Source organism: Nanorana parkeri, unplaced genomic scaffold, assembly GCF_000935625.1.
Source record: "Nanorana parkeri isolate BGI_ZX_2015 unplaced genomic scaffold, ASM93562v1 scaffold971, whole genome shotgun sequence".
NCBI lineage: Eukaryota > Metazoa > Chordata > Amphibia > Anura > Dicroglossidae > Nanorana > Nanorana parkeri.
The window spans coordinates 387,353-398,599 of NW_017307239.1; the positions used below are offsets into that span (position 1 = coordinate 387,353).

Consider the following 11,247-nt stretch of genomic DNA (forward strand, 5'->3'; position numbering starts at 1 on the left):
CAAACGTATCATTAGACATGTGTGAAGACTAAAAATTCATTTCAGATGAAATGAACGAAAACTAAAAAAGTTTTCATTTGTTTCATCAAACAAAACACTGTTTATGCTATTTTGGATTCAGCCATTGGCGTGTTCTGGAGGCGGGGCGCATGACGTCATATAACACCGCACGTGTTGGGCGCCGCCACCTTGGTGTATATCTAGGTATTCACCAAGATGGTGGGGCCAATATCGGCGTGTGACGTCACCTGACGCCAGGCATGCTCCCTGCCTCCAAGATGGTGGCACGCATTCACAGAACACGCCGGTGGCCAACATGGCTGCCGCGCATTCGCAAACAAATTATTATGCGCCTGAATATATTTTTTGTATATTTGGACAAATAGTAATTCATTCATTTTACATGTAGTCTAGGTTTTGTGCTCCGTTTTCTATTTTTACTTTTCTAGATGCACTTACTTGAAAAAAGGGATCAGCATGACAACCTGAAAGCGGCTTCATCTGTAAGCGGTAGTCCGCATGTAAATCGTACATAGTACAATTACATGAAGTTTGGGATGAATGATTGTCGCTGGATGAAGGATAGATGCGTCTAGCGACACTCACCTATTCCAGGCAGCATGTAATCGCACAGTGTACAATTAAACGCGGACTTCCACTGACAAAATGCGGACACCGTCACCCTGTCATTTACTTCTATTGGTACAGTTGCCACATCTGAATGGGACACCTGGGATTCCTGTTGCATGAATCCATAGGTTCTTGCCACAGGAATCCCAGAGCGTCCCAGGTAATTCTTGTTGAAAATCAGGAGAACACATGCCACACACATATGAATGAAGTAAGTCAAAAGCGTTCTTACATTTACAGCCTTATGACTGCCTTATGGTTTGCGCCTCTCTCCCAAGTACTGAGATTCCAGATAAATGCCAGACTGAGAAGAACTAGCTAATCTAGATACTTGAACAATGTGAAAACCAGCAGTGCTCCTGAACAGACAAGGACAGTCTCTCTCACTATTCACAATGAAGATTAGGTCATAACTAGCAGTGATGTCCATGGACTTGGTAAATGACACACACCCCTTCTGACCAATCAGATGAGGTTAGCACACATCACAAAAGGGATGGACAATGGCCATGCCTCAAATTATTGAAGTCGTCCATGACCACGCAAACCACAGACCCCTTCCAGTCCAATCAGCTACAGCAGGGGCATTTCCCAGCCCTTTGTAATGTGTTGCTGTGGGTCAGGGAATGCTCACCACTTGGTACTAAGGAAAGTACTAACCAACTACCACATTACTAAACATTACTAAGTACTTAGGAAAGCACTAACCAAGTATCACAGTATTAAGCAGTACTAAAGGAAAGTACTAACCAAGTACCACAGTACTAACTACTCAGGAAAGTACTAACCAGGTAACATATTACAAACAGTACTAACCAACTACCACATTACTAAACATTACTGAGTACTAAGGAAAGCACTAGCCAAGTATCACAGTACTAAAACAGTACTAAGTACTAAGGAAAGTACTAACCAACTATCACATTACTAAACATTACTGAGTACTAAGGAAAGCACTAGCCAAGCATCACAGTACTAAGCACTAAGGAAAGTACAAACCAAGTATCACATTACTAAATACTAAGGAAAGCACTAGCCAGGTATCACAATACTAAACAGTACTAAGCACTAAGGAAAGTGCTAACCAAGTACCACAGTACTAAGTGCTAACCAAGTACCACAGTACTAAACGGTTCCAAGTACAAAGGAAAGTACTAATCAAGTACCGCAGTGCTAACAGTACTAAGTACTACGGAAAGTAGTAATGGTACTAAGTGCTAACCAAGTACCACAGTACTAACAATACTGAAAGTACTAACCAAACACCACAGTACTAACGGTTCTAAGTACTATGGAAAGTAGTAACCAAGCACCACAGTACTAAGGAAAAATATTAAACATGGTGCAGAATAAAAAGGACTTGGGTGACCGAACATGAGCCAATATTCCCAAGACACTGGTTGTAATCCATGATCTCAAGCACTTGCCTGTATTAAACAACCAGTGATCACATGCCGGATCGCTCAGTGATCATTGTTTGCCATTGAGGTGAGTGATCATAACATGTCCTGGCAATGAATCAGATTCGGGTATTCTGAATGAGAGATACATGCAGGTATGGTGATATGAGCTATATATATATCAGCTTTAAAGGGAATGTAATGTTTTCCTACCTACAAGGAGTTGTTTACAGTGATCAATAGGTCAGACCTGGGTGACTCAGAGTAATGTCTCACCTCTTATCACAGGACTCTGGGGTAGGAAGTCACGATGAGAGACAGTCTGCCTGAAAGCGAGCTAACACTTTAGCAGCATTATCATGTATGAAGAGGTTATTTGTAAACCAAAAAGATTGTATAAATGGTACAAACCAGATATAAAACATCACACCAAAGGCAGACCAGATCTGCATAAGTTTCTGCACACGCAGTGCAGTGTTATACCACGTGTTTTTTAGTTTAAAATGGGCTTTCCGTGCATTTGCATGCGTTTTTTATGCATTTGCATGCGTTCCAGAGCAGGTAAAATAGGGCTTGCTGCATTTTTTTTAACATGCTCTGGAACTGAACGCTGCGGTGTGAACTAGAGCCCAAAATACCATTGGAATACATTGGACGCAGTTTTGATCCGGTCTGTAACTGCTCTGCTCCTGGAACGCGCTTGGTGTGAACAAGCCCTAACAGGATTAAAATAAAATTGGCCCAAAACTAGTTTTTATTTGTAAAAGTAGTACTAAAGGCTGGGTGTTTTTACCTTAATACATTCCCCGCATTAAGGTAAAAAGACCCAGCACATCTCTAACACCCCCATCCACCCTACACTTAAATCCTCTGCCGCGACCACCGTGAAAATACTTGGGGTTCCCCAAACTTCCTGGTTGCGGGGCGAGGTGCCAAGGGCACCTATAGATTACCTGCAGATTTTCTGTGGTCAGATGGAAAAAGTGCAACAGATTCCTCCATCTACGCTAAACTGTGTGTATGGAGGAATCTCCCGCTGGGCCAAGCTTCAGTATCTTGCTAGTCGGCCCCGCTGGCTAACAAAATACCTGAACAATGCCTGCATCCAATCAGATTGTTCAGGTATTCACTCAAGACAAGTTACTTCACATAAAGACTGCCCCCCAAAAAAACAGAAGTAAAATGGAGGGTGCACTCACAAGTCAACAAGAACCTCCATCCATTTGGAAATACCTTCTGATCTTGGTGTGAACGGGCCCTAAATATATTTTTTTAATACAAGCAGTTTAACTACCTGAATCTGAATTGGACTCTTACAATCTCTGTTTAGTAGAGAGGAGACAGGGGAAAGGAAAAGAAGCACAAGGAGCCAGTCTGCTATGTCACAGTGCAGAGATCATGAGGATAGAAGGAGAGAACGGAGTGACAGAGAGGTGAGCTCATCAGTCTACTGCTTCTGCTTTTACTGTCCAAACACAAGTTGGGGGTGTGAGTAGACCTGTAAGTGAAAGTGAAACAGCAGCTGAGAAAGATCAGGTCCCCCCAACTGCCAGACAGACTACCCTGGGAGGCAGAGCCGTTTTCTTCTCAGAACTGAATGAACAAAAGTACAAAACAACTCCCATGTACAGTATGCATTTGATCAATGTCTTTAGACATTTGCCTGGTGTTCAGCTTGAATGGCACAGTGTCTTAGTAAGACAGTAAATTAATTGCTTTTTACAATCAGTGTGTTCGCATTGAAGTCAAAAAGACCAATTTTCGAGGTAACTTTCGAGGTAACATAAGAAGTGCTCCGGACCATGAATACACAATTAAAAGGAACTTCTACCTAAAGATCATATATTGATTTTAGTGCCTTCAGTAATTCCTACACTGGAGCTGTGCCGGGAAATAAACTATACATGAAAACCTCACCAAACTCCTAGCTCAGTTCAGGATTTTGGGGACTATTGATAACAGACCATATACAAAAATCAATATTTATGATGGAAACAAAAAACTGATGATGAATTGTTCAGTATTATTGTAAATAATGGTTACAATTAGCGATGCACCGATACCGTTTTTTCTGTAGCGCGGTTGAGTACCGATATTTATACTGTATTTATTTCGGTAGTCGCCGACACAGGGTACCCAAACTGGTACTTGTGGTAGCATGGAGCCGGCTTCCCGGGCAATCAGAAAGCCAAGCAGCTTGTCATTAGCCGCTGCCCAGCTTTTTGATTGCCCGAGAAGCCGGCTCGATGCTGACTGGCTGGGATGCCAGCTTCCCGGCCAATCAGAAATCTGGGAGGCGGGTCATTACCCACTGCCTGACTTTCTGATTGGCCGGGTAGCCGGCTCCATGTTCCCTCGAAGCACTGCCGTCAGAGAAACTCTGCCTCTGACTGGAAGTTCCGGTATTGGGGGTAAGTATCGGCGCATGCTCGGAATCGCTGCATCCCTTGTTACAATGTAACAAAATGTTCTCATCTATTCACTTGTTTTTTCTCATGTTCCAATGTATCTCTAATGAATCCTCCTTTTAGTCCTGGATCTACCCATCCATAAATGCTAATAGGTTAACGTCATCCTACACTTCACAGGGGAGGTCACCTCCCTTACATACCTGGACAAGAACTGAAGAGGAAGTTGTAGGTTATTGTTCAGCGTTTTGAGTTGTTGTTCATCACAGCACACGCTGACATTGCCATAGTACAGGGATGGGCACAGTTGCTGCATAAAATAAAAACAAACGGGTCATGGTGGCAGGGTGATTGAACTATGGCAGCTGGAGACAAAGGGCAGAAAGTCTACAATAACTTTACATATAAACCACCTTACACTATGAGATCTCCACAAGCATGGAAGAAGCTTCACACTGGCCACTAATATAAACTCAGCTCACTACTCCGTGCACTATGAGCCTGATCACATGATTGCAAAGGATAAAATATTAACAATCGCTTACAAAGCCATCCACAACTCCGACCCTGGCTATATCTCAAACCTGGTCTCAAAGTATCACTCTAACCGTCCCCTCTGCTCATACCAAGACCTCCTGCTTTCCAGCTGGTTATGCATCGTCATCGCATCAATAAATGTCACAACATTTATTTCCATCCAGAGTTGCATTCATTTTTCACCAAGATTTTGCAGTGATGATGGGAGAGTCGGACCATGGTGTAAAGTCATCTCCAGCAGATCCCAAAGATTCTTAATGCGGACAAGGTGGTGGCCAATCCATGTGTGAAAATGATGTCTCATGCTCCCTGAACTACAATCGCAATTTGAGTCTGATGAATCCTGGCATTGTCATCTTGGAATATGCCCGATGTGGCATCAGAAACATACATTGATGGAAAAACCTGGTCATTCAGTATATTCAGGTGGGCAGCTGACCTCATTTTCTGGGGACAAAACGTTGCTAAACCTAGCCCTGACCAACTGAAGCAACCCCAGATCACAACACTGCCCGAAATCCAGGTGGTGAATTTTTTTTTGGCCGGGCAGTGTACAAAAGTAGTATCTTTGGATTGTTCACATACAAAATGGACCGAAAATCACAGCATCCATCCAAATCAAACACCATGTTGCAACAACGTTTGGAAAATAAGCAGACATCGTACCTGTAGTAATTCATGGCCCTCTTCAGGTAAGGGTATTGGAGGACCGAGGTATTCACAGTTGTAATGCTTGCCTCCTTCGGCTTCCCCACATTCCCCGTACCAGACACAGTGCTGGGAAGAAACCTAGTACATAAGAAGAAACTCAGTTCAGAGACAAGTTCAGAGACAGTTACAGAAGGGGCCACATTTTGTTTATTGGTAACAATATTGAAGTCACAGAACCCCAATTATTGTTACAGCATGATGGGGTATAGTATATCCAGTCTTAAGGCAGAACTCCAGGATTTTGAAAAGTTAGCCCTGGCCGTGGAGCTTCCCCCACACTGTAAAGGGTAACTGCTTGTTTTGCCAAGGGTTAACTTTGCAAGATCCTTCTATACCTGGGATGATCATTCATCAAGAAAGGTCACTGTAGGAGAGAGGCAGGGCTTCCTGCAGGATCCCGCTTCCTCTATTTAAAACCTATAATGTGCAAGAGAAGATGTACACCAAGGACAGACACGTAGCAATCTATGTGTGTCATCAGTGACATGAATTAGCTAATCATTCAATAAACATGAACCATGGTGTATAGCTCATCAGTTTCTTCATTGATAAGGTAGTTCTGTATTTGTCTTGCGTAAAAAAATAAAAAAAAAAAACAGAAAAAGAAAAAAAAAGTGCTGCAACAAATTTCTGACAATAAAAAAGGAATTAAATAAATGAATACTTATAGAAAATTAGATGATCAGAGAAGAACCGGTACACTGCCAGGCACAGTGCGAGGAAAAGCACATCATCTGATCAGAGGAAACCTGTACGCAAACAATGATCTGGTCTGATGCTTCTGACCTTTTTTGTAAATGCTAGTTGCCTGGCTGTCATGCAGATTCATTGTTCTGGGTCACTGCCCCAGAAGCAGTATAGACGCCAGAAGTTACAATTTCCCTTTGACCTAAATAGCTGCACACTTGTTCCAAGTCCGACTCAAAATACTGCAGTCAGAACCAGCAAGGCAACTGGCCTTTGTTGTCACACCTGATAAACAGGCACCATCGTCCAAGAAGCAGGCACCTCCAAGTGCCCACAGGCAAACGTTAGGTTTTGTCTTAGGGCTTGTTCACACCAAATGCAGACCAGATTTGCATGAGTTTCTGCACATGCAGTGCATTTTGACGCGTTCTGGGCCTACATTTGATGCAGTTTTGATGCGTTCTGTAACTGCTCTGCACTTGGTGTGAACAAAGAAAAAAAACAAAAAAACATAGAGAGGTCTATGGGGACCAAAACCTTCCAACATTCGCTTGAAAACAGCTCCTGCATCTTTTTGCGCGACACAATGCTGAGGTGTGAACAGTCGCCATTAACTTGCATGTAAAATGTGTGTTTTGTGCAGTTTTGCGTGACTAGATCCACGCATAAAACCGCTCAGGTGTGACCCAGGGCTTAGAGCGCCCTGAAATCCCATGCCTTCAGAGAGCTCTATTTCTATTATGCAAATGTGGACTTCACTTGGAAGTCAGGCTTTGGACCCAAAACTTCCTATCAGCCCATCACCATTAATGATCACTAGAAACATGGTGGGGGGAGAGAAGGGCCAAACATGCCCTTTTAAGAAATTCATTTTTTTTATACATAAAAAAGGGCCTAGTTTAGGGCCCTCAAGACACTCCCAGACAAAGCTGAACCAGTCAAGTACTAGATGACACAGGTACACTTTAAATTAAAACCTATTACAAACATGACAATTTAAAGTGATCATATGTTAAAAAAAAATGCATGGGCAGAGCCTAATTTCAGTAAAAAAATGAATGTCAAAAAGATCAGATCAGTACACCCAATGGTATATGAACAAAAAAAATTGTTTTCAGAAAATTCAAGTTTTCCCCCGCCCCCCTGAGGTCCCTATCAGTCACCTGGATGCCTTTCAAATTCATTGACTGATAGAGGACTCCAGTAAGAAGACTGAATTTAACAGTGGCATACCTAGAAATATTGAGATCTGCATAGAAATGTAGCTGCCTATATAATCAGCAGTTATTGATCGTTTTGACATGTGGTTTTGAGTGAATAAAGATAACCCGATGTTTGTAATTCGTTCATCGCATGTTCACGTCGCATGGTCTAGGCTTCCATCACTGGTTTAGCCTAAACCTCCACAAATGTGGGCAATACAACACATGGGCACATTTGTATAATGACGCAGTGTGCAGGAAATACTGGAGCATGAGCAAATACATAGGTTTATACCTCTGCATGAAGAATATCTAGGTGAAGAACAGGATGAGAATGTTGTACACTTCCCATACACTTAGTAATTTAATTCTGTAATGGCCTAGCTTTAGCTGATAACTGGCCCCTGGCTAGACGCGTTTACAACTTGGTGGACTGTGGTTTTATGCTAAACTTAACAAAATAATTCATGAATGATGCATCTTCATACAAATGTTGGTTTGGGTCCGAATCCGGGTAGAATACAATTAGAGATGTTCCAAATCCTGTGAATACAAATGGTATGCAAACTATGCAAGCCAAATCCAGAACTTCCACTTTGTACTTTGACATGCAGCATTATCTTCATAGGCCATCATGTAATACCTGATAAGAGCAGTGTACTTTTGGACCCAAACAACCCTTCACCAGCAGGATTTCCATGGTCTAACAAACGAATGTAAACATAGCCATGAGGAGATAAAAGAGACAGATGTATGGCCAGCAGCTACTTGCTATACTTAGCCTCCAGTTACGTGTTACTTTTCATTTTCAAAGCTCTTCTAGGAAGAACAGAACTGCGACTGTTTGGATGTGATGGGCAAAAACATGCAATTGTAGTCCATCAAAAAAAGGTGGTGGGAGGGGGCACTGTAAGAGGACATCTAGTGAAATCTGAGGATTTTGCTTGGTCTAAAGCTAGATTCACACCTAGGCAATGGAGCTGGGGATCGGTTTTCACGCATTTTTGTTTGTGTGGCCTTCAATGCTAAGAGATGTCTTTTGGCACCCAAACCGCACGACGACCACCCAAAAAATAGCTCCTGCAACTTTTTGCGGGACAGGCGTTTTCTAACGCGGGACAAATCCCAATAGTGTGATTAGCTTCCATAGACTTGAATGCAAATCTCTGTTTTGTGGGATATTGCTCGGATTTAGCCTAGGTGTGAACTTAGCCTTAAGGACCTATTCTCATATTTTAACATGCAACCTCATTCACTAAGTTATAACCCATGTTTTATTAAACATAAGTTATTTTAGGCCCTCACTGCTTAGAATAACAAATCAATGATAAAAAACAAAGTGTTATAGCTTAGTGAATTAAACCTTATGATGGAACGTGCGGAATACTTGCATGCTTTCTGCAGAAAGGAACAGGACGCCGATTGCTGCAAGCAGATTGTACAGAGAAACTGATATGACCCAGGGAAGGTTAAGGGCTCTCTACACATACACTTCCTCAATCTGGTGGTGGAGCAAGTGAAGTAATGAATACAAAAGTTCACAGATCCGTTCAAGTGACACATGCTTATCAGTTCCAAACTTTGCCATTATGGGCAACAACAATAGCAATAGTAGTTATGTTTGTCATTTGACAAAACACAATAACTCATCATCTGGATAACCAAATGTAAAGTCAAATCTGTCCTACAGCAGACATGGACACATTCCAAGAGCCAGATCACGAATGATGTAAAGACCATTCCAACCTTTGGAACACTCCTGAGGTGCATGTGGGCTTTAGAGATGACCATAGACATGATGGCAAGAAGATCTAAGCTCAGCACAATCATCTGTAAGAATAATCAGTGCATAGGCACACATCCTTATTGGCTGACTGACCTCCATGAAAGCAGTAGAGGAAGGTTATGGGATTACACACGCAAAGCATTCCTACTGAATGTGATTTCTCTAGTATCCATAAGGCTATAAAAGAAGGGGGTTATTTAAGAGCAAATAACACAGCACATGTGACACTCAGGAGACTAGAAGAACTGTGCAAGGCATGTGCTTCCCAGAAATGTGGGTGTCACTAAACTGCATCAACAACAAGGTCACTGTGCTCTATGACTAGGTCAACAGAGATTTAGGGTAGAGGATACTTTAGTTCAGAATTGTGTGGGCTAAAATAGGAAGTGGTGAAGAAACATGCTTATTGTAATATATAAAAAAGACACAAGAAATGTTATACTTATAGAAAAGAATGGGGAAGACTGCAAAGTGAACCTGAATCATGTCAGAGGGTTTTTTTCAGACTCCCAAAGAGTCATCACTTTTCCAACAGAGGAGCCAACAAGTGGAAGAAAAAAAATAAAAGCTCCTAATATATCTTCTGATAAAGCGGAGCGGTGTTTTCAGGATGGTGCACAGTGCTCCCTAAACTTGTATGCCCAGATGAGCAAATAGGCGTCAATGGAGAGGGAAGAGAGGAGGAAGAGGAGGGATGCTGCTGAACTAGATATCTGTTAATACTGACTCCCCTACTTGTAGAAATTAGTGAAGGTGGAACTGGAAGTCCAAGTCGCAGCTTTACAAACTTAGTTGCTGGCCTGTGACCAAAATTCAGCACATAGCTAGCTACTGCCCGCTATATGCTGACAGCACAGAGCCGCACTGCAACCAGGAACAATTCCAACAAGATTGTTTAAATCCACCTCACTGCCTGATTGACAGCTGACTCTGCCTCTCTAAAGCCAGAGCCAGTTGTCTCTGCCCCCTCCCACTTCTGTCCCTCCAATGAGCGTTGGAAAATAGAGAGCGGAAAGGGAAACTCTGCAGGGAGCGGACACTGACCACTTTCTGCATGGAGAAGACCATAAGCCGAAGCCAGGTTCACACCTGGGCGATCCGTGACTGCGAGGCTATCGTGCACGAAACCGAGCAGTCACGGAACGACACACCACCGCTGATTGCACTGGTGGTGCCATTCTGTTCTAATGGCTCCCCAGTCACGCCAGGCAGATTGCACAGTTTCCCACCCACGATTCCGCCCATGCAATCGCACACGATTGTGGCTGAAAAAAACCGTGCGGTGCGTGTGGTGAAAAAAACTGAACATGTACCCTTTTTTCAGCAATTGCCGCGTGGATGTAACCCCATTGAAATCAATGGAGTGGCACGACAACCGCTGTGTGCAACCGCACACGATCACGCGTCCTGGGATCACCCAAGTCTGCGCCAGCCCTGAGTGATCAGTAGTTACATGATCAGTTCTCGATCTATAGACTTGGCATGTGACCGCTGCAGTGTCACATGACTGCTCTAAGCATTGGGAAGAGTACATTTTACTCTCCCAATCCTTCTCCTTTAAACTACAATCGTATAGGCTTACATATTAAAAATTATATTTATCCCCTTTCAACTTTACTTTGTCCGAAGAAAACTCTTGACAATGGGAGCCGATGCCCTGTAAACTGCCTCATCTTGATAACACATCAGTCTCACGACTCTTGAGTGTGCATAAGAGCAGCAACTAATAAAGACTTGTAATGGTTTACATTCCTCTTACCTGTTGGAAAATCTCCAGGCAAAGTGACCTATCCATCGCTTTCCACCTAATTTTAGGTGAAGTCTTACACTGGGAGATAGCTGAATATGCTCATAAAAAGAGTCTTCTGCAATCATGAATTCTGCCA

The 11,247-nt window shown here is 42.8% G+C and overlaps 1 protein-coding gene across 1 annotated transcript in view; it reads right to left on the bottom strand.

Moving 5' to 3' along the window:
* The window catches only part of NPC1 (NPC intracellular cholesterol transporter 1), a 49,414-nt gene extending 40,142 nt beyond the window's left edge, over nucleotides 1-9,272 (bottom strand). The window contains exons 1-4 of the mRNA XM_018566746.1: nucleotides 9,264-9,272; nucleotides 8,473-8,518; nucleotides 5,642-5,766; nucleotides 4,642-4,748 (exon numbers count right to left, since the gene is read on the bottom strand). Of these exons, the coding sequence (XP_018422248.1) occupies nucleotides 4,642-4,748; nucleotides 5,642-5,766; nucleotides 8,473-8,518; nucleotides 9,264-9,272 (287 nt within the window). The remainder of the gene's footprint in view (nucleotides 1-4,641; nucleotides 4,749-5,641; nucleotides 5,767-8,472; nucleotides 8,519-9,263) is intronic.
* Nucleotides 9,273-11,247: the final 1,975 nt, after the last annotated feature.